Source organism: Penicillium digitatum, chromosome 4, assembly GCF_016767815.1.
Source record: "Penicillium digitatum chromosome 4, complete sequence".
In the NCBI taxonomy this organism is placed as follows: Eukaryota; Fungi; Ascomycota; class Eurotiomycetes; order Eurotiales; family Aspergillaceae; genus Penicillium; species Penicillium digitatum.
The window spans coordinates 2,040,892-2,067,474 of NC_089387.1; the positions used below are offsets into that span (position 1 = coordinate 2,040,892).

General features: G+C 49.4%; 9 protein-coding genes across 9 annotated transcripts; 6 read left to right on the plus strand and 3 right to left on the minus strand.

The window, feature by feature from the left end:
• Nucleotides 1-1,359: 1,359 nt before the first annotated feature.
• On the minus strand, nt 1,360-3,706 carry Pdw03_0682 (Acetyl-coenzyme A synthetase; the record flags this gene model as incomplete). The annotated part of the gene is made up of 6 exons (XM_014680459.1): nt 1,360-1,422; nt 1,502-1,773; nt 1,834-1,963; nt 2,016-2,276; nt 2,339-3,583; nt 3,668-3,706. 6 exons carry the CDS (start codon nt 3,704-3,706, stop codon nt 1,360-1,362), a joined length of 2,010 nt encoding a protein of 669 aa, XP_014535945.1.
• Nucleotides 3,707-8,318: 4,612 nt separating this feature from the next.
• Nucleotides 8,319-9,238, plus strand: Pdw03_0683 (Diaminopropionate ammonia-lyase, putative; the record flags this gene model as incomplete). The annotated part of the gene is made up of 3 exons (XM_014680462.2): nt 8,319-8,546; nt 8,608-8,818; nt 8,925-9,238. The coding sequence occupies 3 exons, from the start codon at nt 8,319-8,321 to the stop codon at nt 9,236-9,238; spliced, it is 753 nt and encodes a 250-aa protein (XP_014535948.2).
• A 48-nt stretch (nt 9,239-9,286) lies between these two features.
• On the plus strand, nt 9,287-9,985 carry Pdw03_0684 (Acetylornithine deacetylase (ArgE), putative; the record flags this gene model as incomplete). The annotated part of the gene is made up of 1 exon (XM_014680463.1): nt 9,287-9,985. One exon carries the CDS (start codon nt 9,287-9,289, stop codon nt 9,983-9,985), a length of 699 nt encoding a protein of 232 aa, XP_014535949.1.
• A 629-nt stretch (nt 9,986-10,614) lies between these two features.
• On the plus strand, nt 10,615-11,906 carry Pdw03_0685 (GET complex, subunit GET2; the record flags this gene model as incomplete). Its single annotated transcript, XM_014680465.2, has 4 exons — nt 10,615-10,744; nt 10,870-11,662; nt 11,720-11,757; nt 11,815-11,906. 4 exons carry the CDS (start codon nt 10,615-10,617, stop codon nt 11,904-11,906), a joined length of 1,053 nt encoding a protein of 350 aa, XP_014535951.2.
• Nucleotides 11,907-14,152: 2,246 nt separating this feature from the next.
• On the plus strand, nt 14,153-15,582 carry Pdw03_0686 (Neutral amino acid permease; the record flags this gene model as incomplete). Its single annotated transcript, XM_014680467.1, has 2 exons — nt 14,153-14,316; nt 14,376-15,582. 2 exons carry the CDS (start codon nt 14,153-14,155, stop codon nt 15,580-15,582), a joined length of 1,371 nt encoding a protein of 456 aa, XP_014535953.1.
• Nucleotides 15,583-17,637: 2,055 nt separating this feature from the next.
• On the minus strand, nt 17,638-18,363 carry Pdw03_0687 (NAD(P)-binding domain; the record flags this gene model as incomplete). The annotated part of the gene is made up of 1 exon (XM_014680468.1): nt 17,638-18,363. One exon carries the CDS (start codon nt 18,361-18,363, stop codon nt 17,638-17,640), a length of 726 nt encoding a protein of 241 aa, XP_014535954.1.
• Nucleotides 18,364-18,780: 417 nt separating this feature from the next.
• On the plus strand, nt 18,781-21,581 carry Pdw03_0688 (Fungal transcriptional regulatory protein, N-terminal; the record flags this gene model as incomplete). Its single annotated transcript, XM_066099687.1, has 3 exons — nt 18,781-19,365; nt 19,430-19,813; nt 19,890-21,581. 3 exons carry the CDS (start codon nt 18,781-18,783, stop codon nt 21,579-21,581), a joined length of 2,661 nt encoding a protein of 886 aa, XP_065957414.1.
• Nucleotides 21,582-22,232: 651 nt separating this feature from the next.
• Pdw03_0689 (Methylaspartate ammonia-lyase, putative) lies at nt 22,233-23,483 on the plus strand (the record flags this gene model as incomplete). The annotated part of the gene is made up of 1 exon (XM_014680470.1): nt 22,233-23,483. One exon carries the CDS (start codon nt 22,233-22,235, stop codon nt 23,481-23,483), a length of 1,251 nt encoding a protein of 416 aa, XP_014535956.1.
• A 146-nt stretch (nt 23,484-23,629) lies between these two features.
• Nucleotides 23,630-25,155, minus strand: Pdw03_0690 (Cytochrome P450, E-class, CYP52; the record flags this gene model as incomplete). Its single annotated transcript, XM_066099688.1, has 3 exons — nt 23,630-23,678; nt 23,747-24,546; nt 24,685-25,155. The coding sequence occupies 3 exons, from the start codon at nt 25,153-25,155 to the stop codon at nt 23,630-23,632; spliced, it is 1,320 nt and encodes a 439-aa protein (XP_065957415.1).
• Between the last annotated feature and the right edge of the window lie 1,428 nt (nt 25,156-26,583).

A 26,583-nucleotide genomic window follows, 5' to 3' on the forward strand; every position in this document is an offset into this window, starting at 1 on the left:
AAATGCACTCGAGTGATGTATACCAAGGGGCTCCGAGTCTCCTAGGCTTCTTGAAAAATTTCAAACAAAAACATGTCTTGCTACGTTCATGAATTTAAAAAGGTGTCCGGCCCTATTTTAGCCTATGAAAATTCGACGCAAACTCGCTTTTCACTCTGGTATTGAAATGATTGATACTACCAGCACAGAACTTTTGACATCAAAGAAAAGACATACAACATAGGCCATGTGTGTCTAGCACCTCATAATCAACAGCATGATAGCTCCCTATATTCTACTCCCACCCAATCACGTCGAATCTTCGAGTTATCGCTATAACCACGTGCGCAGATCAGCTGGTCTCATGCAGTCCAAGGAGGACCGCCGGACGCCCACGCGCCGGAGGCAACTATTAAACCAGTCAGCCTCGTCTGTATTAGTATCATCTCTTGGTCAATCTATTGGATCACATTTTAAAACCTAGCTCTATAAGAATATTCGGCCTCTTCACGTCCTTCTTAGTAGTACTTTCGGTGGCATTTTTTTGGTAACTCGTCTTCCGTTCAGATATTTTCCCTCTTTGATGTTGCAGCCAGAGTTTAGCTGGTAAAACGGCCTAGAAATATGTAATTTTGACGTTTCCAAGTTGGAAAATGTATTCAGGAGTAAGAAACTATAAAAGAAAATCTCTCTAAGGATTGCACAACAAGAAGCTAAAGGAAGAGTTCCAAGCCACGAGGTTCGTGTTCTGCATGAGAATCGCAAGCCAGCGCTGTAGCTTGAACTCAATAAGCGAGTCGAGATGCCGTGAAGAGTACGGTACACAACGAAACAACAGCGGACGGTTTATGGACTATGGATGTGGTGGTATACCGGGGATTGATCTGAGGCAACTCGCACAAGACGTTAATATGGAATCATGGAATCTCTTCGACAATTCGTACATGAACTAGATGGTTCTTGAACAACTTGATTTGTTGATAATCTCTCTATTCAACCAAGGGCATAATCCCATTTCCAGTCTATTGGACTATTGAACGCAGAGTACATGCTACCCAGCAGATAGATGCTTTGCATCGAGGCTGACACCCGGTAGATTTACTTCTAATGACTTTGGAACAACGTCCACGGGGTAGAGATTTGAAGTCAAAATATACTATTCACATCGCTTCAGAGCGAGCCAAGGGAATCTCAAGTACAAGTAGTGATTCTGAAACCGGCCAAAAGAAAAGAAAGAAAGGAAACGAACATAGCCAAGTCCGCCCAAGTGGACCGAGCTTGGGGTGTTTGATCCGTGCAGGACCATTATACTACTTCCAAAAATCTCACCAGGAATTATGCTCTCCGACGTCATTATCATCATATTCATAGACCTTCACTTTACTTCTGGCGGGCGAGGTGGACGGTTTTGATAATCCTGTCCACAACACTGGGGTCGGAGAGCTGTCCAGGAGATTGTGTCAGTCACTGTTTGGAGTAGACAATTGGCAATACTATGTTGCTGAGGGGGCAGTGTGCTTACCGTGGAAGTATCGCCGAGGCTATCCTCCTCGCCACTGAGAATCTTCCGCAAGATACGGCGCATGATCTTGCCACTGCGGGTCTTGGGGAGGTCATCCACAATGAAAACGGCCTTGGGGGCGGCGAAGGGACCGATAGACTTGCGGACTTGCATTGCAAGGTCCTTGCTGATCTGTTCTGACGCGTTGGTCTCCTTGAGAGCGACAAAAGCATTGACAGCCTGGCCGGTCAGCTCGTCGGCAATACCAACAACAGCAGCCTCGGCAACGGCAGCTGATCATAGTTAGTGTGGGCTCGATTGGAAAATTTGGATGGTTGCTTGGTTGCACTTACGGTGCTCGAGAAGAGCAGCCTCGATCTCAGCGGTGGACAGACGATGTCCAGAAACGTTGACGACATCGTCCACACGGCCGCGGATCCAGTAGTAGCCCTCGTGGTCACGGCCTGCACCATCTCCGGTGAACTATCTGGGAGTCAGTCTCAATCCCATAGAGTGCAGCTGCGAGGCATCTTACATAGTAACCCTTGTACACATTCAAGTAAGTGTCCATGTAACGCTTGTGGGCACCCCACACAGTGCGGGCCATGCTGGGCCACGGCTGCTTGAAGGCCAGAACACCCTCGACATCATTTCCGAGAATCTCCTCTCCGGAGACGGGGTCGATAATGGCAGGTTCAATACCGAAGAAGGGGAGGGAAGCACTACCGGGCTTAGTAGGGGTGATGCCGCCGAGAGGGGTGATGACGTTTGAGCCGGTCTCGGTTTGCCAGTATGTCTACATATCCAAAGATTAGAGGGCATTCCAAATGGGCCAAGAATAAGGGGGGGGGAACAAACGTCGCAGATGTGAGCTTCCTCCTTGCCGACCGACTCAAAGTACCACTTCCAGACTTCTGCAGCAATGGGCTCTCCAACAGAGCCAAGAATACGCAGACTGCTCATCTTGTGGTGAATGTGTTCATCTCCGGCGCGCTTCAGCAGACGCAGAGCGGTGGGTGCAACGTAGAATTGTGTGACGTCGTGCTTGTCAATGACATCCCAGTAGCGGGAGAAGTTGGGGTAGGCGGGAGTGCTCTCGAACACGACGGTGGCACAGCCAAGCAACAGAGGGGCGTACACAACATAGGTGTGACCAGTAATCCAACCGACATCACCGCCGCAGAAGTAGCGATCATCATCGTGGATATCGAACACGTACTTTCCAGTCATGGCAGCACCGAGCAGGTAGCCGGCAGTGGTGTGCATAACACCCTTGGGCTTGCCGGTTGAACCGGAAGTGTACAGCAGGAAGAGAGGGTCCTCGGAGCTGACCGGCTCAGGGGCGAGGTAGTTGGGGTACTTCTCGACCTCCTCGTGCCACCAGATGTCACGGCCGGCGGTCCAGGGCACCTCGGCACCGGTGCGCTTGAACACCAGCACGGTGTGCACATCGGGGCACTGCTTCATGGCCTCATCCACAATCTTCTTAGTCCCGATGACCTTGCCCCCACGCTTGCCTTCGTCGGAGGTAATAACGACCTTGGAGGAGGCGTCCAGGACACGGTCCCGGAGGGAGTCGGAAGAGAAACCAGCAAAGACAACTGAGTGTACAGCACCAATACGCGAGCAAGCCAGGAAAGCGATCACGGCCTCGGGAATCATAGGCAGGTAGATGGCGACGGTGTCGCCCTTCTTGACACCCCGCTCCTTCAGAGTCCAGGCAACCCGGGACACCTCGCGCATCAGCTCTCCGTAGGTGATCTTACGGCCCTCGTTGGGCTCATCGGCTTCATAAATTATGGCAACCTTATCTGGGTTCTTGAGGGCATGACGATCGACACAGTTGAATGACGCGTTCAACCGACCCTCGACGAACCAGGCATTGTCACCGTTCTCGAACGAACCGTGATGTGTGGTTTCAAAGTCCTTGTCGAATGTGAGCAGCTCGCGGGCCATACGGGCCCAGAAAGTGTCGGGGCTCTTAATTGATTCTTCGTAGAGCTTCTTGTACTCGTCGATGTCCTTGAGATGAGTGCCGGTGGGGTGCTTATCGTGGAACGCCTTCGGGACGTGGAAAGTGTCGACCTCGTGTGCTTCATGCACCTATATCACCCCATGTCAGCTCATGAAAATGTGTTCACCGGAGCTACATAGGTCTGGTCCTCCCGGTCACAAGGTGATTCTTACCACTATAGGCTTGAGAGGCTGAATGGGGCCGTCCGACATGATCGCGGAGTCCAATGGGAGGAATGGATGCAGAAATGAATTAGATGATGAATTCTGCACGAGATCAGATGTCAGAGGAAATGAATTGCGAAAGGTCCGGAATGGGAAAAAGCGAGCAAAGTGGAAGCTCTTCATAACCGGCGATGGGTCGGAAATGAACTTACTCTGAGAGTCGGTTATAAGTTAGAAGGGAATTATGATCAGGACTATAGCAATGCGAGAAGAAAAAAAAAAGAAAAAAGGAGAACCCAGAGCGGATTCAAAATATTAGTAGTCCAGCTTTCCCGAGAGGATGTGCCACTTCCCTTTTCTTCCCTGTTCCATATTAGGAAATGGTCCGTGCATCCTTTACCATGTAATACCCCAAATACCACTCTATGACTCTTATGTTGTACATCTATATGTTATATAGCCGCAGACGGCCTCACATATACACTGTACAGTCAACTGGATCATCCATTTCGATCTCCAAATCAGGAGTCAATGAAATCCTATGCCCACTACACCCCCCCCCTTCCTCCCCCTTCCTCCTCCTCCCCCCCCAATTCACTATTGAAATCATTTGATTGCAATTATCACATCAGTATGTCAGTTTGGGTTCGGCCATGCGGGGGTTGGAAGGCCCCTTCCGTTGCTCCGGGGTAAGCTTGCCCCTCTAAAAGATTTTGACTAAGAATATACCCGCCACATCAATGGGGCAATTGAAGTCGGGAAGATACGCTAGTTCAACTGATCACGGCCTAGGTGTTCTCGTATCGAACCCTTTGCCCCGAGTCCAATAGGCGGGGACCATGGCTTAGCCAAGGGCCAAGGTCTGGGGATAGTCACGGGCCACAGGTGACGTGCAAGTGACATTCCAAGATACCAGCGGATCGAGCCCCAAAAGTGTATCAGCTAACTTTGGCCTTTTAACTTCGTATGCCGTATTTGAATACTCGGCAACTTCGACTGCGTACATACCTTAATGCAGACCGATGGTATTGTGTTGAAATCCCCGTCATCTTGATTCTGAGATGTCATAGTTTGATCTTATGATGTCAAATGATTCCGAATTCCATCCCCGATTGCGTATGCCATCGAGGCTCCTGAGGAGACCGGATCGCCGACTTCTGGGGCATGTGGGGGAGAAGGAAACTACAACCCCGTTTGTGTTGGCGCTGGCATGCGGTTGATCCGAGAGAATCGTCTTGTGGCAATGTGCACGGCTCTGGTAGTCTCAGAGATTGATATTCACAGATTTAAGCCATACGGGTAGATCCACTGTTACGAGGGCTCTGTATTTAGAATCTGATTTAAATCCGATCCATTTTTTACGGAGCACCTCTGTATCATTCTTTAATTGGGAATTGTATTGTGGGGAGTGAAATGATTGTGGGACAGGGGTACCTTGCAGCCGGGGGGGGGTTTGTTAGGTGGTCCGACTAGTCAATGCATCTTATTCTTTTTTCGACGGCTCAAAGGGGCTTTGGTGGAAATGCATAGAGAGATGATCCTTGAATCTAAATCAGTTTCTTGATTTAGCAGTTTTTCCCATCTCTTAGCTTGAGTGAGGTGGAAACTATCTAGTCTTGTCATGGATGGACTATGTATACCGTATGCATTGCATAATTGACGGATCTCCCCTCTATATCTACTATTGCACTATGCACTATGTAGATCAGTGGAAGACGAAAGGAATGAAATGAACACATTGCTCTGGCTGCTCTGTATTTTTTTTTTTTTAAAAAAAAAGGTGGTCAAGATCCACCTTTTCCCACTCGTTTCCCAACAAAAAAAAAAAAAAAAGACGTGATAAACCCCGTACCGAAGACCAGACACGCTACACCGGGCGATCCGACGGGGCATCAAGCTGCATTTGTACTACTTACGACAGTACAAAGATGATAATTGTGGGGCAAGTCCCTCAGTCGACCGTGACAGAAACCCGAGAAAAAGCCGTACTAACTCCATGCTTTTGTACTTTGCCCCAACAAAACCAACATCCAAGCAAAATCCAATTCCACACCGTGGAAAAGGATTGGAAATTTAACCTGGTGAGTATTCCGCACACCCGTCCCGGTCCATCTCAGAACGCACAGGTGTCCTAGATACCATACGGCTACCCTTGCGAACCAAATCCGATGCCAAAAGAGGTAGAACGCGGCTAGATCGCTACATCCTTGCTGAATTTTTTTCCGGCTGCTTTCAGCACTGCACGTCTTATTCTTAGTTCGTTCGGTCATGTCGATTATGGTAACGGGCCGGTATCTTTTAGCCTCGGCATCGGCTCGGTATAGACATTTTCGAACCCTGTTGAATCTTCTGTCTGGAATAGTTGGAGTGGGCGAGCGGATCATCGGGCGGAGAAGGAAACGGCAGGCGAAAACTTCAGGACCTGCGAAATGAAGATGGTCTGGGGTAGAGCGCACTATAGCTTAACTGTGAGCCGACCTCTATTTCCTGAGCAGCACCTGGGCGTGGCACCTTGGCTCGTGTTACCGGAGCAAGGGATGTGTCCGGCACAACAAGTAACAAGGGGGTTCTATCATCGCATGTTGGAAAGTTTTGGCCTTTTCAGTTTTCATCCATTTTGAAACGTGCAATTGATGAACCCAATGGATGTTGACTTAGGGATCATCATGGCGTTTATAGTGGTGTGGTTGTAACTATACACATTCTCGCCGGCCATGCAGTAAGTCTACAATAGTAATGATTATGACGGGAACAACGTTGAAAATTTGATCAATGCTTCAATAAGTGCTTCTCTGTGTGCCGTTTGATACATATCATTCCCGACCTTCTGGGTGTAGTTTTGGGGAGATGGTATAGGCGGCTCCGCGATGAGCCGTTGACCTTGGAACCGATAATCTCCGGTCCTTGTAGTCATTGCCGACCGTATATTCAAGCATCTAGTCATCCGGTGAGCACATTTGATCATTGCTGCGACTATATTCACACCTGTTCTGAGAAGGCGCTGTCAGTCACAGAGTGGCGACTGTCTCGGACCTTTCAAAGACGAATGTTAACCCTAAAAAAAATCCCCTTTGATTTCTAAATCTCCAACTTATGCTGTATGCGTGAACTTCTATCGAATTTATTGAAATCGACAAGCTGTTGGACCAGTGTCGCTTTATCCACAAAATATACGGCACAAAACGCGCAACACGCGCCCTTCATTCCAATGCCCGGTGGGTTCTTTACGGCCCCCCGACTGCAAGCCCCATTAGGTCTCAAGGTCAACTCGCAGCGATTATGAGATACGCTGCATGAGACATGTGAATGGGGTACTGAGCATCGCAAAGGCGAGTATGTACTAATTTCCATTCGACCGTTGAATGCATTCCAACGACATGGCAGAAACCCAACAGACACAGGCATGGTTGATCTAACTCTCAATGATGATGACGCCTCTATTCGTTGATAGTCTGCCACTGAAGTCCAGAGCCTGAGAAGAAATGTGAGTTCCAGACTATGATGTCGGAGTGGTTAACTGGGGTAAGTAAGCGTCAAAATTTGTTCCATCATGCCCTTTGTGGAGTTATCATTAATATCAAATCTACAGCGATGAAAGTGCCCGGTTGCCCAAATAGATGTGTTCCTTGGGTGTCTGGGCCGGTGCCATCCCAATTCAAAAAGTTTGGGGCCTGCGTGGCATTCTCAGTCCCAGTGGGACTCTCCACTCCGAGCTTCAAAGACACGGATGCTTGGATCACATTGCTTGTTCCAGCGACCCAGCAACTGGATACGCTCTCAGAGCCCATTTTGAGTTACAGATTGGATAGGACCCAATTCTCCCAGGGAACAACTGATCAATCAGTGTCGTTCAGTGTGCCCAGAAATGCAGACAGTGGACTAAAACCGTCCACGGGAAAGATGCTCACACCGGAAGAACATCTTTGAGTGCCCGTCAGGATCCATGGCTTGCATTTTCCAAGATGATTGCCGCTTCGTATGACGTTGCTAAGCGATATGATGCATTGGCCTCGACTGGTATTACTAGAGTTCTATCGAACGCGTCTACGAAGACTGTCTCATCGCAAGTGACTTTCACTCTCGATCTCCGATACCCGCAGGATAGCGTAGTACACGCTATGTAGGACGAATGCCGCAAGGCGTTTGAGACTATTGCATTGTTAGATGGGAAGGGTGTCTTTTGACTAAATATAGAAATACGGATTCGCCGGCTGTCAAGTTCGACAATAATTGCGTGGCGTATCAACTGGTTGATTGTGGGAGATCGATGCCTATGACTAGTGGTGCGGGTCATGACGCTGTTTATCCTAGCAAGCACTGTCACTCTGCGATGATCTTTGTCCCTTGCCGGGATGGTGTGATCTATCACCCGGTAGAAAATTGCTGTCCCCAGGATTATTCAAGTCCCTCTGGTTTTTTTTTGGACATTTTCAAACCTGGCAGTTGTAGTGCTCTGGATCTGCAGACCCCTCTTGAAGCCGGTGTTCACTGCGATCAACTCAGGGTAGAGGCTAATGGATACAGGCAATAGGTGATTTCTGCATTGTACCCAGAACAACTAGATGCGAGTGCAGCACAACTGGGCCTGCCATTTACGGTCTCGCTCAATAAAATCCTAAGCCGAGCAAAAGAAGCCTCTTTTGTTTTGAAGACAGCCTCGATGGAAAACCATGGACGGGCAGTTGCGTTTATGGCTCGTCTCCTCGGCATCGAGGCACGGATCCTTGTTCCTCGGTCTTTGAACCATCGGACTCGGGATATTATCGCCGTGGAAGGGGCTCAGTTGGCTATTGTTCAGGGCGATTACGATCAGGCTGTACCGGAGGCTATGAATGAGACGCATGTGGGACAGGGGTGTACTTCTCATTCGGAATACGGCGTTCGAGGGGTATGAAGATGTCCCTACGTGGATCGTGGAGGGATACTCTACCACGATGCATGAAGTCCAGAATGAACTTGCGCAACTTGGTCTGGCGGGTAGTCTGATGATCACCCCCGCTGGTGTGGGCAGCTTCGTACATGCGGTCACGAAGCGTTGCAAGTCGCATAGCACGTCGATATCTGTAGTCTCTGTCGAGCCTGACACGGCTGCATGTCTATCTTCTAGCGTGGCTGCTGGAAAGCCGGTTACTGTTCAGACGTCATCCACTATCATGAATGGTAAGGATTGTGGCACAGTATCTTCTGCTGCCTGGCCTGATTTGCAGCGTCTCATCATATGAGATCCACTGTGCCGTGCAGTATCTGACTTTTAAATCTGTGGCAGCTGGGCCATGTGGAGGTGCATCATTGGCTGCACTGCGACAATTAGCTGTATCAAAGGAAGCTACGTCACCTCTGAGCATGAATTCCGTGGTTATTCTTCTCAACACTGAAGGCGTGCGCGACTATCCAGTTCCAAAAGACGTCTCTGTTGACGATGCCGTGGGCTCAAGTCAAACTCTCACTCAAATCAACTCTTCCAACCCGACTTTGTCTGTAACAGACGGAGTGGGCGGGACCGAAATCATAAACGATCTGGCCGCCTGGTTCTCCCATCGAGACATCGAGCATCACTGGATTGAGAAGGTCGCTGGATGACCATCCATTGTGGGTGTCTTGAGAGGGAGTGGAGATGGCAAGTCGCTCATGTTCAACGGCCACACAGACACTGTTAGTCTCTCCAGCTACGAGGCAGAGCCTCTGTACGGGTTGTTTGGAACCAAGAATGGCAAAGAGGCTATCTTTGGCCGGGGTTGTCTCGACATGAAGGGGGGCTTGGCTGTCTGGTTAGCGGCCCTTGCAGCAACAAAAGCTAGCGGCCGCATTCCTCGGGGTGATGTCTTTGTGGCTGCAGTATCAGACGAAGAGGATGCCTCGCAGGGAAGTCAGGATGACATTGAAGCTGGCTGGAGTGCTGATGCCGCAGTACTTCCTGGGCCAATCCACGGCGCGATACTTGCCGCCCACAAAGGATTTCTGTGGGTGGAGGTTGATATTTTGGGGGTTGCTGCACACGGGTTTGACCCTGCATCAGTAGAAGATGCGATTATGTTTGCCGGATCCTTCCTACAAGCTTTGGAGAAGTATCAATCCCAGCTACCTGTTGACGATTTCCTGGGTCATGGTTCGCTACACTGTGGCTTTATTACGGGTGGCGAAGAGCCTTCGTCCTATCCAACAAAGTGCACTATCACAGTCGAATATCGCATCGTCCCAGCCAAAACGGAAGAGTCCATCCTAGGAGACATCAGCGCGCTGCTGAAAGCAATCGCCGAGCAGAAGGTTGGTTTTAAATATGCAGAAGGCGATTGCTTGTGCCTCTCCTGTGCTGGAGACCAAGCCTGATGTCAAGGCGGGTCCATTTTGGACTGATGCGGCCTTGCTCGGCGATGCTGGTATTTCATCCATTGTGTATGGCCCTACAGGAGAGGGTCTTCACGCCAAGGAGGAATGGGTCGAAGTTGAGTCTTCAACAGTTTCTGAAGGTGTTTACTCAGCTTGTGCGGGACTCTTGTTATTAAACATCGACATCGGTATATAAATAAAGTAATAATAACAAACTCATATAATGTTGTTATGTTTCTCATGGACTTCATTAGGATTCAAGCCGAAAGACACTACCATCATCCAGCAAAGCACCCTGTGCATGCTTGATTTTGTGTGACTATCAACCTGATACTCTGGTGGAGTGATCCTGAAATATATGTAGCTGAATACAGCATGAAAAAAAACATTAATTGGCAAAATGAGTGCTTTGAATAGAGACAGCCAGGCGTTGTCGTTGATTCTAGTGACGAAGTGTTGTGGCTGGTGTTCTTTGTTGCCACGGGACTACAGGCCGATCGGCAACGTTCAGATCGGCCACCTTCGCTAGACGACATCTCACTGATAGTCTCTACTACCTAGCACACCATCTCGTTCTTTTTTATCAATTTCCAGCAATTGTGATTCATTCTCACGAAGATCAAACAACGATGGCAGACGAATCACCTGCACAGCGATCCGCCCGATTGCGCCGCGAGCGCCGCGAGGCAAAGATCAAGGAAGGAGGCTCAGCGCGCCTGGATAAAATCACCAGTCTCAGTGGACGCACGCCACAAACCGGTAAGGAATAAAAATCTCATCCCCGGCTCTAGGTCAAGGAGCTCCCGATTGCAAAACAGTCATGCCACATCGGCCATGCCAGTATAGACACCAGTACAGACAATGCTAACTGAAGTCAATGACAGAACGCGAAGAAGCCTCCCCATCTCCTCAACCTGCGCGTGCAATCTCCGCATCCCCATCTCCAGCACCGCAAAACCCCCAGTTCCTCCCCCCAGCCGCGCCTCAACCAGACATGCAGTCACCAGAAGCGATCCGCGCCCAGCAGGAAGCGTTCTTCTCGATGCTCCGACAAGCCGCACCGGAACCTGGCCAGGGCGTGCATCCCGACCCACAAGCGCCAAACGGCCTCCAGGCCCAGCAAGAAGCCTTCCGCGCGATGCTGCGACAATCCGCACAGGATCAAGGACAGGGCCAGTCGCCCGGCGACGCCGAAGACCCTACCATCAAACTCTTGAACTCTCTCATGGGTGCTATACCAGGGGGTGACCCTAATGCTCCACCAGGAGCACCTACAGGCAACCAACCCGTACCTGGATTTTCGCTTGCTGCTATCGCATCAATGCTTGGCGTGCCGCCTTTCCTCGCCAATATGCTGGGTGGAGCGACGCCTCCAACAGAGGCGGAACAGAAGCGCGCTCAGACTTGGAAGACGCTGCACACCGTCTTTGCTTTGGCAGTTGCTGTCTACCTGCTGTTCATTATTGGGGCTTCGGTCGCGTTGTTCGGTAGTCCCCCGCCAAAGCCTGCGACAGCACAGAATCCCTTTGCAATCTTTGTTACGGGAGAGTTGATGTTGGCTGGGGGTAAGGCGCTGCTTGGTGGGAAGTCTGGTGGTATGGGTATTGTAGTGCAGCTTTTCAGAGATGTTGTGAGGGATGGTAGCCTCCTACTCTTTATGTTAGGCATGGGGACTTGGTACAATCGCGAATGGCAGACTACGGCTTACTAGGGTAGGGCGGCTTGAGCATGTAGCTTCGTTAACGATCGGCGCGGTATGAGAATTTTCAATGGCATGTGCTATGTGATCATTATTTCATAATTCGTATCTTCTGATAAACGCTAAGCAGACATCTTGACGATAGCCCGCTGGGATGGCAAAACCGCGTTGCGCAAAGCACTCAAGGCTGATGCATCCAACCCTCAGTCACCTTCCCATTGATTCATCCGAAATCCTTTCTTAAAATGATCCGCTAGATGCTCCGCCCGAGCTGACCAGGTAGACAGTGAACAACCACAGAATCCACAGCAGCTTTCAACGTCGGTGCCCGATCCGCGCCAGGTTTCGAGGTCAGTAACGAGGGCTTTTGTGCAACTGTGGACTTTGTGCAGATGCTGCCACAGATAATTCTTCCAACTAAATGAACGCCCTTGAACAGGCTTATCGGCACAGACTTGGAATTCATGCTCTTCCCTGGGAGGGCGCTGGGAACAGCACGTCACAGAAGGGGCATTCAGAAAGCTGGAGGTCAAATATATGTTGGACATCGTTGAGATTTGGTGTGCAGACCCAGGAGTCAAGAAGGAGATGGATGCTTTTCTCGTGCCCGGCCCAATTATGTTTCTTTTCGAAAGACTGTGTACAAAATGTGCACTGGTAATGATAGTAGATCGCTGGTCGCTGCCGTCCTCGAATGCAATTCGGTTTTTTTTTTCGTTTGGGGATCAGAGGGAATGGCAGCCTTATGTCTGCTGAGGAATGATAGCTCCATGCTGAAGAGGCTAGAGGCTGTGGCAACGGCTGCCACGAGAAAGGGTGGCGGCTGTGGAGTCATGCCATATAGCGATGAACATAGTTGCCAGCGCAGTAAATAGTAAGCTTTTTCTTGTATGCCGAGCTTAGTAGTTGAACATACACAAGTAACTTGGTTGGACCCCATCTCGTTCAGTCCTCGCCGTTGACTTGCCGATATCGATGATCGCTGATGGGTCTGCGCTAATCGATATTGGGCTAGCGAATCTTCCTCGCCTACTAGTCCAAGAATGGCTAGTGAACAATCAGTCCCTTGCCCAGCACAGATATTACTAAGCTTTCGATGCGCCCCGGGGGGCCCCGGGGCCCTGGGCCGATCTCGGGAGCCAACGTACGTTGTAGGATCCGCACTGAATCTGTTGCCTCAGGCCTGCATATCTTCGCCACGCCTACCAGACTTTCTCCAGAGTCTCCTTTCCGATTCATCCGTATTGCTCTGCATAAAATCTTTGAACCAGTTGTAGATTATGCACGAGGTCGTGGTAGTTTAAAGTTCCTGAGGTCAGCTCTAGGGCCGAAATCTTCCTTGTGCAAATACCTGGAGTACGGAGTGCTTGTTTACTTGATACGCCAAGCAACACTCCTTGAAGAGATAGCAGGTCATACTTTAAGCAAGGTCAATAACCTGGTCTAAAATAAAGCCTAGTTATATGTTCTAGGAGGCTCCAATGAACCTTTTTCTATGGGTATCAAATTGGGCCACGTTGCTTATCTGAATTAAGCTTATCTTATGGCGAAAGATGACTAGAAAACTCAAAGTTCGACCCATATAGAAGTGGAACTATCACACAATAGGCAGGATACAAATCTTTGAAATCTGTGGTCTGGGGATAGATAGGCGAATTAGAAGAAGTGTAGGGGTTGAATTGGTATAAACAGCAGTAGATGAAGATGTTAGATTCGGGGTACTACTTGGGTACTCCGTATTCCGTACATAAAGCTATGTTGTACATAATTGAATCCACACCGGGGTGGGCGAAACCGGAGTTGGCCTTCTTATCCGCACTTCGAGTGGGGCTATTTTGAGTCGCCACTCGGTGAAAAGGCAAATCCATTTGGTAAGAAGCCGAAATGAACCCGAGTTCCGGTGAGCGAAATAATCTCCGGACAAAAAAGGTTATTCAATTTAAAAGTTAAGCCACAATTTGACGCCTTTGAAAACCTACTCCCAGGCAAATATCTAGATCCAAAGGGATTAACAAACATTCTCCAACAAATGATTAACCTCAAAGCGGGAATGGCGATCGTGACTGTAGCTATGTGTCAACGACCAGGCAATGTAGGCTGCGATGTAGTACCGAGTGGGACTGGGGGTGGATTGGGGCAGATTTAGCTTTTGCGACCAATTTCTATCACCAATTGCAATGAGTCAGCAAGGCCAACTCGCCACTGACATTGGTCAGTCGGTGGCCAGAAGTCCGGACTCGGGCCGAACTTAAAACAGCCATTGGTGAATCCGTCGGATTGCATCTAATTTTTGTGGAACCTTCCATTCCTTCCCATGGGGCAAATTTGCCCTGTGGCACGCGAGAAAATCGGGGAAACAATAAGTTGACCAGATCTCCCTCGGTTTGTTCTTTCTTCGTGGGAAATTCTCTTTTATAACCCATCTTCTTCAACACTTCCAGACTCCTCTGCTTTTTCAACTACACAGAATGGAGGTCAACACCGCACCACCTGCTTACGAGCAGGAGAAGATTTCTGAACGGAAGGAAATGCCACTATATGAAGAGGAGGGCCAGCTCAAGACTGGTGAGGTCCACGATGCTTTTGGTAACGAGGAGTACGCTGAGATCAAGTATAAAACCTTGAAGTGGTGGTATGTAATCACCGAGAAAACAGTCTCTAATCGTCCGTGCTAACGTGTGGTGTCTTCAGGCAATGTGGCTTGCTCATGATTTGTGAGTCAGTTTCACTGGGTGTGTTGTCCCTGCCATCAGCCGTCGCTACCCTGGGCCTTGTCCCTGGTGTCATCCTGATTATCGGCCTTGGAATTCTCGCAACATACACTGGTTACAATATTGGCCTCTTCCGCGAACGGTACCCTCACATTCAAAACCTGGGTGATGCCGGCGAGATCTTGCTAGGCAAGTTTGGCCGTGAGCTCTTCGGTACTGGCCAGTTCCTCTTTTGCATTTTCGTCATGGGCAGCCACCTCCTGACCTTCCGCGTCATGATGAACACCGTCACAAACCATGGCGCCTGCTCTGTCGTCTTCAGTGTCATCGGTATGGCTATCTCGATCGTCTTGTCCATCCCCCGTACGATGAAGGGCATGACCTGGATCTCGTTTGCATCATTCCTCAGCATTGTATGCGCTGTTGTGATCACCATGATCTCCGTGGGAGTGCAAAGTCACCCTGGTCGTGTCATCCACGCCACTGTCGACACCAACCTGTACACTGCATTCCAGGCAGTTTCAAACATCGTCTTCGCTTACTGCGCCCACGTCGCTTTCTTCGGTTTGATTGCCGAGATGGAGTCGCCCCAGGATTTCAAGAAGTCCTTGTTCATGCTCCAGGGCTTTGAGATTTCCCTCTACCTGACCGCCGCCATTGTCATTTACTTCTACATCGGCACGGATGTGCACTCCCCTGCCCTCACGTCCGCAGGCCCCCTGATGAGTAAGATTGCCTATGGTATTGCTATCCCTACCATCGTTGGTGCCGGTGTCGTCAACGGCCACATCGGCTTGAAGTACATCTACTTCCGCCTCTGCTCCAAGTCGGGTCTGATGCACCAGCGCAACAAGCGTTCCATCGGTGTTTGGATTGCTCTTGGTGTGGCCTGCTGGGTCGCTGCGTGGGTCATATCTGAGGCTATTCCTGTCTTCAGCGACCTGAATAGTTTGATTAGTGCTCTTTTCGCTTCCTGGTTCAGCTACGGTCTCTCCGGTATCTACTGGCTCCACCTCAACCGCGGCGAGTTGTTTTCCTCTCCCCGCAAGATTTTCCTTAGCATCCTCAACATCGCCATTGCCGGCTTCGGTTTGGCGCTGTGCGTTCTTGGCCTGTACTCTTCCGGCACAGCTATCAGCAAGAACTCCAACAGCAACAGCTTCAGCTGTGCTAACACCGATACTTGAATGACTCCGTCTTGCTTCACCTTTTTAACGTTACACGCACTGTATATACATCGCATATAGATTATGCTAAGAGCACGCTGGTTGGCTCTAGAATATAATAATAAATTCGAACTTCCTGAACATGCTTGTCTGTCCTCGCTAAATGTAGATTAAATACCTCAAAATATGAGAGGCAAGCCTTACCATCCTAGACACCCAGCGTGTTAATCTCCAGTTTGCCGATTTTTAGTGTCCTGGGTACCCAACCTAGAAGCACCTGCTTGTTTTAAAAGCGGCCAGTGCAGCGAGCTCCAGGTAGTCGGGCTTAAGGTTCCATTGGTGGAAGAACACCGTCTTAGCATGGCCGATGCTACTGAGACACTTCTCGGAATTCTCCTCGCCCAGCCTGTCCAACATGCACGGGGTTCTGAGTACTTACATTGAAATCATCTTCCTACGTTGGTGTCCTATGATGTGCCTAACGCTCTTACTCGGAAAAGCAGGCAAGCGAGGTGCAGTGTGGATACTTCCCTCGAAAAGAGAAAAAATGAAGGTGACTATAAAGATAGTGTGCTGGGAAGAGTCTCCAGATACTGCGTAGATGAAGTCAAAGAAGTGCATAGAGGTTGAGAATGAAAAACCTGTCGAAGCCCATCATTCTACCTCTTTTTATTTTTCACGCCGACAACCGCCGCGGCGATCTTCATGCCCCTTCTACTTCCTCCCTCGCACCTCAAGTTGGCAATCAAGCCGTTCGGAAAACTCAGGAAGAACAGGAAGAAACGGGTTCCTTTCAGAGCGAGATGTGCCACTCCTCACTCAAAATTCCACAAGCCTGTCCAACCAACAAACAGCAGGCTGTATTTATCAGTCTCCAATCATTACAACGGCACATGCACTGATTTCAGCCTGTAGGATGAGACCACCGACACGGATGCCTTGAGCCGCTCACCTTCCAAGGTGACAAGCAACTCCATGGATGTTGACGCTTCCGCCGCTGGCCTGGGCGATGACATGTGGTAGAAGCCACGGCTATCTCTTTCGGGGGCACTTCCCACCCGCCACTCGCCAATGCGGATGGGTCATGTGGGAAGCAGCCCGTTTCGAGTATATGGGCGCTAAATAGGCGATTTTGCAGCAATAGAAGGATGGACATCCGTATCACCCTAAGGAGGATTACTGGTAGCTAGAAGTGAAGAAACTCCCTATGATGCGATGTCAATACTTGGCTATTTGATTTTATCAAAGTTACGACAACAAGACGTTTTCAAATTTTCTTGTGCCAGACTCAAAGCCAGATGGTAGGCATTGGTCTATCCTCTTATTACACATAGAGAACAAAAAATGCTCAGGAGCAATGAAGTGTCAAATTAAATTATACCTGCCAACAGCCTCTGCGCCTCTAAACCTCGCCACACGACCGTGACTTGTTATCCAATAACGTGCCTTCGAGCTTGGCCGACGCCAATTAATCAATACAACAACCAATATTATTTAGACGATCAAAGTGTTTGAGGAAGTGGAATGCAGCTCTAGTAAGGAATCTAGGACAGGAAAATCACATGTAAACGAGTTGTGGCTCCCGGACCAGCGCTACGCAGGTTATAAGATTGTATGGTTATCAGAGTGAAGGGCTTCTGTCTTTGACTTTGGGATAGTTATACTTGATTGAATCTCAAGGGGTCGTGAGTTCTATTTCATGCTGTTAATGCCATCTCCTTGCTGCAATAGGGTTATTTGCGCATATGACTCTTGATGGTAGTGACACTGGGAACAAATGAGCAGATAGCCTCTCATGTTGTAGCACCCTTGAAGGATATATGAGCGCTACCCAGGTATGTCAATATGTTCTTTGGCAGTTCAGGGTTCTATCTCAACGTCATACACCCGTATTTCCATTCTGTAGGGTTGTTAGAGCCGATGTGGGGACTAGATTATGGACAGTATGAATATTCAACAAGTAGATGTGAGTCTATACGGATACATTCCATTAATGCCATGTGTCATTATAAAGTTGTACGTAAAATATCAGCAAGCAAAACCTCCTCGGCTAGTTCATCTCCAGCACCATACCCCTCAGTATGTAACAGTCACATTCTTGTTCACATACTTCGCGTCTATCTTCAAGACAAGGTTTTCAGCGAGCCACCTCCCCGCATCCTCTCGGGAGATTGTATACCCAACAGCTCGAGACTCCGGACCCGTCTTGGGATCCTCGATGCCAACGCGGATAGTCTTGTCCGACTCGCCATCGACAAGGTGACTTGCACGAATGACCGTGAACGATTCCCCGCTCTGTGCGAAACGGTCTTCCATAATTACCTTGTCTGCTCCGGGAACTTTGACAAACAGATAGTAGATGGGCACCATAGCGATAGGAGTATCGCGACCGAAGCGGGAAAAGCCCACTGTACCGCAAGCGACTATGTGAGGATTTCCGGTAATGCCGGTGCTTCGAAGCTGGGCGAGGGCATCTAGGAGAGTTGCCGCGCCTTTCTTGCAGACGTCCGGATCATCGACTGTCATTCCACGTGGCTTGGCACCGATGGTGGACACGATGACATCCACAATGCAGCCATTGTCGGTCAGGAGGCACTGCGATACAGTGGAGATATCGTGTGCATTGCCTTTGATGACTTTCAGATTTGGTGTTGACTCTGAAGGGAAGATGGCTGTGAGTTTGGAGGGATCGCGGCATAGCGCGATGCATATGTGCCCAGCAGCGAGAGTTCGTTTGAGGGCAGCGAGGCCAACGCCAGTGCTGGCGCCAAAGAATGCGATAGACTTGATGTTTGACGTCATTGTTTAGATGGGCTGTGGTTGCTCAAGTAGTTAGGTATTGGATGGCTTAATTCTGATGAAAGAAAGGGGAGAGGCGAGGTGGATGTGTGTCTTCAAGTGTCTCGGACAGGACGATATGCTTCATAATATACATGTTGGTGGCGCACTATGAAGAGAGCGAAACCCGTCCGAGTCAATGCCACAGGTCTCGCTCTTTTCTCGCGACTCGTGTAGAGCGAGAGGGTTGATCCGAGGCCAACAAATCGAGGCTGAAATGCCGTTCTCTCGTTGGCTGTCCCGCGCCATGTACAATACTGAGTCAGACAGCCAACCCTTCCAGACCTTGCCGTGTGCCTAACGAGATCAGGATAAACCGGATTTTGTTCGATCCGTTTATGATTGATTACTTGATGAAGCAATACCACGACGGTTCCAAAAATGGCCGAAGAGCCTCTTGTGACAGTCTCCGGGCCCCTTGGGGGCGCGTTCGCCTCGGCTTCGGACGCCGAGAAAAACGCGAGGTTGGACACCTCAGGCAGAAACGAAAACGCACCCCTGAAGCTGCGCAGCTGTGTGGTATGCCGAAGTCGGAAAGTCCGCTGTGACAAGCGAGCGCCTTGTTCCAACTGCCGTCGCGCAAATATCGCCTGTGTGCGTCCACCAACAGACCGTCCACCACGATGGGCTCGCCATCTCGACCGCCTCAACAGCGCGGTGTCCAACCTACATGCCTCCCAGGAACCTGAACCAGTAGCAGAAGACGTGATGGAGAGGCTTCATAACCTTGAAAGCCTTGTCCAAGAGCTACGCATCCAGCTGGAACAGGCCAAATCAGTAGTTAACTCTGCCGCTGAAGGGTCATCAGGGGTCGGTTCGCCGGAAGGCTCTGCGCATGGTCGACAGTCGAACCCATCTTCCGTTAATATTGCCAATGTGCAAAACAAGTTTGGGAGACTGGTGCTTCAGGATTCCAACCGAAGCCGCTATGTTAGCAGCGGCTTCTGGTCTCGAGTCAATGACGAGGTAAGTGGTCTTGTTCTGATCACATTGCTGCCCGGAATGAGTGGCTACCTAATCTTTATTGTAGCTTGATGGCCTTAAGGCAGATGCTCGCGGTCTGCCATTGGGAGAATCTGATGCCTCAGATGACGAGGCACCGTCGGAGATGACCCCTTCCACACAAGAACTAGACCGGACCCCTGCAGAGCGTCACGGATTCTTGTTTGGGCACAATTTGAGTCCCTTTTCTCCTAACTTAACCGACCTTCATCCACTGCCCTCCCAAATTCCGTTCCTTCTAGAAGTGTTCTCCGAAAATGTGAACCTCATCTTTCAAATTGTTCATCTGCCCACTATCAAAAACATGGTTCGCGACTGGCGCGGCCGTGAAATGAAGGGACTCACACCGGCCAATGAAGCTTTGATGTTCGCAATATACTACGCTGCTATTACTTCGATGGAAGAAGAAGATGTAAGCCAAATCATGAGATATTTAACTTTCTCACAGTTTCAATGCGGGGTTTAGGCTCACGTCTAGGTATATTCAGATAGTGCTTAATTTCGGAGCAACCAAAGCAGAGCTCAATCTCAAATATCGCCAAGGGCTCGAACATGCTCTTGCAAGAGCTGATTTTTTGAATGTTCCAGACTTCGTTCTCGTGCAGGCATTTGCCATCTTTCTTACTCTTGCTCGCCGACATGACAGTCCGAGATTTGTGTGGATGATGACAGGAATAGTAATCCGAATGAGTCAAGCACTAGGGCTACATCGTGATGGAACACATTTCGATTATCTAAGCCCATACGAGATTGAGATGCGGCGAAGAGTTTGGTGGAGCCTGTGCGTGTTGGATGTGAGATCATCTGAGGATCAAGGGACCGATTACACAATCACAAAATCGAGTTTTGATACCAAGATACCTCTTAACATCAATGAAACCGACCTCGACCCCGAATCAAAGGAAACGCCCCAAGCTCACGATGCCCTGACTGATATGTCCGTTGCGCGCGTCACCTTTGGCATGTGCGAAGTCACGCGGCAGATGATGGCTCATGGTTTCAAAGACGATGCACCGAGTCCAGAAGAGCAAGGTCGCTTGTTGCAGCAGATATACCAAGGTCTTGAACGAGACTTTCTTCAATACTCGACTGATTCGGGGAACATCAGATACTGGGTGATAGTTACGGTTGCTCGGCTTCTTATGGCCAAGATGACTCTGCTTATCTATCTGCCTTTGCTGTTCTCCTCGCCGAATGAAGAATTCTCGGAGGAGCTGCGAACAAAACTACTGATTTCCAGTATCGAGGTCGCCGAGTACAATCATGCCCTTAACAACGAGCATGCATGCAGACACTGGCGCTGGGTTTTCCAGACCTATACCCATTGGTACTCCATTGTCTACATGATGCTAGAGATCTCTCGACGTCCGTGGTCGCCTCTTTCTGAACGGGCCTGGGTGGCCCTTCATAGTCCCTGGCTAATACCGAACCAATCACACATGGAACGGAATCTACGCATCTGGATTCCGCTCCGACAGCTGATGACCAAGGCTAGGAAGCATCGTGGTATGGAGCTCGGGCGGCTGAGAAACGACTCTCAAGCTGCCCAACGGCTTGAGCAGGACTATTGCATTGCCCCAGTCCTGTCTAGTACTGGGCCATTTCCACCTGGCTCAAACTCTGCAGATTTCTTTCTTGAGCAATGGCGCCAGCTAGTGGCACACCCAGATAAAACCACGCACATCTCAATCGCACCCGGGTTCGGCGTCACCAATCCGTCGAATATACCGATGCAGATTGCAAGTACAACCCACTCGAACGTGCATCCTGATCCCAATTTAGCTCAAACATTCTTCTCGGATTTCACCGCTGGGTCACGATTTCTTTCTGCAGAGGAACGGCAGTTTGGATGTGATGTTTCAACCAATGAATCTAAAAACTTCGATTCCGCCATGGCGCCTCCTTCGGGAATCAGACCTGGACCCGACAATCCTGCCGCTTCGTCATATAGCCAGTTCTCAATGGCGCCGGAAGCTCAATTTGACGGTCAACTTGCCACCCCAGCCGTTGTACCTTGTTTGTGGTTTGAGGAGGGCATGTTAACTGATTTCACCGGTACCTCTGGAGGCCAAATCGATAGCAACATGGGCATGGATGAGGAGGTCAATTGGTACAATTGGGCTGCGTCTGTGAAGAATCTGGAGTCTGATGGGGGGACCCATAGTAGCAGACCGCGCTAGTCTCCCACATCGAAAACCAGAGACGTTATAGTTAGCAAACTCACTTCTTCATCACCGACGGATGTTAACTTTATGAGGGGGCTGCAGGGCAAAGGTCTTCCCCCATTGAGCTTGGTAAATCCCAAAACTCTTTAAATTACTTGCTATTCTGGCTTCTTTACATTTCAAATACACATTGTAATACAGTCAGTGGTTCAATCACGTGTAAATTACCAAAGATCTAGTCAGATCATCACACCCCCGCGTGGCTTGCATACCGTGGCGTTTCCCGGCTGTGGCTGAACCAGAACCGAGGAGCCATTTACAGGTCACATATGACACAAAAATGCACGCTGATGGGACACTCCGAATTCTTCAGCTCTCCACCAACCTGGGATGTGAGTTGATCGTTGCTTTTGATGCTTCCCAGCCTTCGTTTTCCCGTGTGGATTTGATGGGAGCGGCCAAACACAGAATGATGACGGGGAGAGGCAAACCCTGTGAAATAATTCTAGCAAAAATTTTTTTTTTAAAAATAAACAGGGGATGCTAATGATCAGTAAAGGCTCCGGGTGATGTATCCAAACCAGTACGTTCCCAACACACAGAGACACCATAAAATGGAAATCAAGCCCCTGAAGGGGAAAGCCATCATCAGGGAACTTTTCGACAATGCATCTTGACAAAATCCAGCCTACCGATGTTCGATTTGTTTGTGGGCTGTCTGGATATTTCCACAAGGACCTGCAAGCTGTGAAAAAAAGTCCCAATTATGATCCCCTCGCCAACGATATCGCACCAGTGACACCAGGGTTCAAGCAGGTTGTCCAAGCAGGAGAGGTGATCTCGATTCTGCTTCGTCTCCAAAGTGGAGCTGTAGCTGTTGGTGAGTGTGTCGATGTCATCTTCTCCGGGACTGCATCGCGTGATCCTCTATTCATCCCCAAACAACATCTGCCGTTGCTTGACATGATTGTGCGGCCATGGCTTCTTGAATGTGACGTGGCGACATTCCGCTCAAATGCGGTCAAAATTGATCAACCGTGGCCAGAGCTGGGAAATAAGAGACTCCACACCGCCGTTCGCTATGGACTCAGTCAAGCTCTTCTGTCTGCGACAGCTCTCGCCAACAAGTGTACCATAACCGAGATCGTTGCCCGTGAGTGGAAGACAAAGATCAGTCATCGACCGGTTGGTATTCTCGCCTCCTGCCACCGAAATGACCACCTACAACTGGATAGGATGATTATGAAAAAAGTGGCCCTTCTTCCACATGCGTCATTTGTCCACGTGAACGACATCGGCCCTGGAGGTGAGACCATGCTCGATTATGTGCACTCTGTCTCTCGACGTATTCAGGATCGAGGAGACCCGGGATATCGACCACGGCTCCACTTTGATGTTTATGGGACAATTGGTGATGCCTTTACGGACGCGGAAATACCGAAATTCCTAAAGAAAGTCGAGCAGGCAGCCCATCCATACGACGTATTGATCGAATCTCCCATTGTTTCTTCTAGTAAAGACTCTCAGATTCTCCGCCTGCACCGGCTTAAAAAGATCCTTGCATCTCGCAGGATCAATGTGGGAATAGTCGCAGACGAGTGGTGCAACACGCTAGACGACATCCGAGACTTTGTTGACGCCGATGCCGTGGACTATGTGCAGGTGAAGACGCCTGATCTGGGAAGTCTCCACAACTCCATTGATGCGGTCATGTACTGTTTCAAGGAAAAAGTTGGGTGTTGTCTTGGTGGATCTGCAAATGAAACGGACATTTCGGCGCGGATTACTGCACAGGTGGCTCTAGCAACACAACCGCAGTTTTTGTTATCTAAGCCTGGGATTGGGGCTGATGAGGGATTGATGATTTTGACAAATGAGATGATTAGGACTTTAGCCTTGGTTGATAATGGTTGGTAGTATGTTCGGTATTGGTTTCAAATGAAGTTGCATTCTTGACATGTAGATTGAGAACATCTGCACTAGCCATCACGAAACAACCGAATGCAGGCACAAATTTTCGAATACTACAGATGATACTACGCAGCATGCAAGCTCTGGGTCCCCTATTGAACGGAATATACTCCCAGGTGACCTTCCGACAGATCCACCGGTCTGGATTGAATGTTTTAGCATCCTCGCCCCAGATATCTTTTCGGCAGTGGAGAACATAGGTGCTGTACATGACTGTACGGCCCTTCTGAATGTAGATAGGGGATGTACCATCTTTTTCGCCACCGTAAGGAAGCGTAGTATCCTTCGTCGCGCAACGGCGGTTGAAGGGTACGATCGGGTAGAGACGAAGAGTTTCTTTGAGAAAGTGCTGGAGGTACTGATATGATCTCAAAGACGCAAAGTTTTTGTTTCGTGGCTGGCCGAAAGTACCGAATTGAACGAGGATATCCCTTCGAATTCTTGCGAAGATGCGCGGGTGCCGTGCAAGAAGTAGGGTCGCCCAGCTCAGTAAAGAAGCCGTGGTGTCACGGCCTGCCAGAAGAACGTTAAGAGATTTATCGCGCAACATGATAGGATCTCTTGTAGTACCAGTCAGAGCTTTCAGGAAGACATACTGCGATGGAACCTTTTCGATGCTCTGGGGTGTCTCTTCCTGCTGCTGCGCCTGCACCAGAGCAGAGTGAACAAATTTGTCCACAAAGCCGTGCACAATCTTGATGCACTTCCGAAACTCCCGGTTGTAGATGACCCAGTAGAGCCGCTCGAACCGGAGTCGCTCCGCGAGATACCACATGCAACGGTCAAACCCGTAAAGAAAGGTATCATCAGAGGCCTGTCCTGCTTCCTTTTGCATAGTACCAATCTGGCTATCGGAGCTTCTACCAAAGAGGAACTGTGTGGCCGAGTCAAGTGTAACACGAAAGAAAATGGCTTGAATATCCACAGCGGAGGACCAGCCGTCAGGCAGCATCGGGATGGCACGCAATGCATTGTGAACATGACGTTCTTCTCTGTCGAGATTGCTCATCTGATCTCGCGTAAACCAAGGCCGGAGCAGTGATCGGTAACGCAAACAACTCTAGCCATCAGTAGTAAACTAGGTCCAGTCAGTCATCCTTTCCTCCAAAGGGAAAAACGCTATTTTAGAAGCGAGGAAAGCACTCACAATACCATTACCTACAACAGGATGAGCTACATTGCGACACGCATCACCCAAACCGAAATCCTTGAACTGAGTCGCCAGTATAGCCTGGATGTTCTTAGGATCTGCTGTGAACAGGCTGTCCCGACCAACCTGGCACAAGCGAAAGGTAGAAGCGTATCTGCCATGCTGCTGGGATAGAGAAGCCACCCGCCTATCTGCTAGTTGTGGGAGCAACTTATTTCTCGCTGCATCAAGTATCTCGAGCAGGATGGAAATGCCGAAAGGGTCCTTGCTGGGGTAGAGAGGGGGTTCTCCACAGCCTATCCCGCGAGCTTTCTGAGCATGGCGCCAAGAAGTAGAGACAGATAGAAGCAGACGACTTGCAATAGCAAGTGCCACAAGTACTGGAATTAACCAGCTCTGCATGAGGAGGTTGTTAAGCGTTATGAGACCAGTAGATGTGGTGTTGAGACACGCGTTTGACTCGGACATGGTGTAAGAGATGAAGGGGAAGAATTGAAGACTTGTAATAACCATATATGCTGATTTTCAAACAGATGAAAGACCAATCAAGGCTGGTAAAGCAGACAAAAGTGCACCGAGTGAATTTACCAGCAGTATCACAATATGGACATAACAAAATAAACCCTACGTTTTCAGATATGCGAGGAAGGTATAATTCTCCGGCGAGTCAACTAAATCCGAATCTTTCTATAGCGTAGAATCAACGACGCTATGATCCTTGCAACATGCGATGATGAAACGCCCGAATGCGTTGCCTTCAGCACTTTTATGTACCCCCACCTACACCTAAGCGCCGTACTTCTCCCAATCGGATTTTCTTTACCCATGTTGGCCTTCTCCTTAGCATAGCCAAAATCCCTATGAGCATGTCGACCATGATTACTTGCTTTAGGCTATTGCTGTCGCTGGTGCAGCCTTCAATCTCTCTAAGGTCACTGTTGGAAGAATTTTGATGGGTATCGGTGGTACTGTTGTTTACCAAAGTTCTGTTGCGATCTATCTCTGATGTTGTTAGCCTCATAGGGCTCACAGTGACATAGTAACTTGAAATTGGTCGCTGTCTTCGCCATGCCAAAGCCACCTCGTCGACTCGGTCTTCTGAGCGCAAAATGGGTCATGGGTCTCGTCGCTGGAGGCCCTATAGGACCCGCTCTCGCCTCAAACAGAAATACCACTGGGCGGCGGGCTTTCTACATGAACCTACCTTGGGTGAGTCTCAGTCATGCGGTCACCATTATCTGCCTTCGTCGCAAATGCCTAGGACCAGATATTCCACTGATCTCCGGACTGATGGCGATTGACTACATCGGTATTGCGTTCAAATGGCGGCTCCACTACTTTTTACCCTCGCATTTGGGGTTTTTTTCGGTCCAGTGTGGGACTGGAGCTCTGGTGCATCTATCGCGACCTGGGTGGTTTTCGGGGTAACCTTGGTTGGATGGATCGTCTAACAATACTGGCGCACTGGCACAACTCCTGAATAGCCTATTATGTGGATGAAACCGAGTGAATATCTTGAGTTCTGGCCTGGCCGCCTCTCGAGGGTTATATAACTTGTAGTATTATATGGAGCGTGCCTAAACAATGGGTCTTGCCAATCGTTCGTAATAAAAAGTAGCAGCAATAGAAAAAGTAAGGGGCTTTCCTACTTAGGGTTTCCCCCCACTAGGCATGTGTGAAAATGGGCCAAGTTCCATTGTCATGTTGAGCCTAGTGAGATTAAGATTCAATATTCAGTTTCCGGGGGCCGCCTCATACGTTGACTTGTTCTTTTGGTCCTTTGGGTGGCTTGAATTCACTTCAGGATCGACAGTACCATGCAAGTCTGCACCACGGCCCTATGGCATAACTGCATGATGGCAGGCCAGAAAAGCATTCTGACCTCCCAGAACCTTC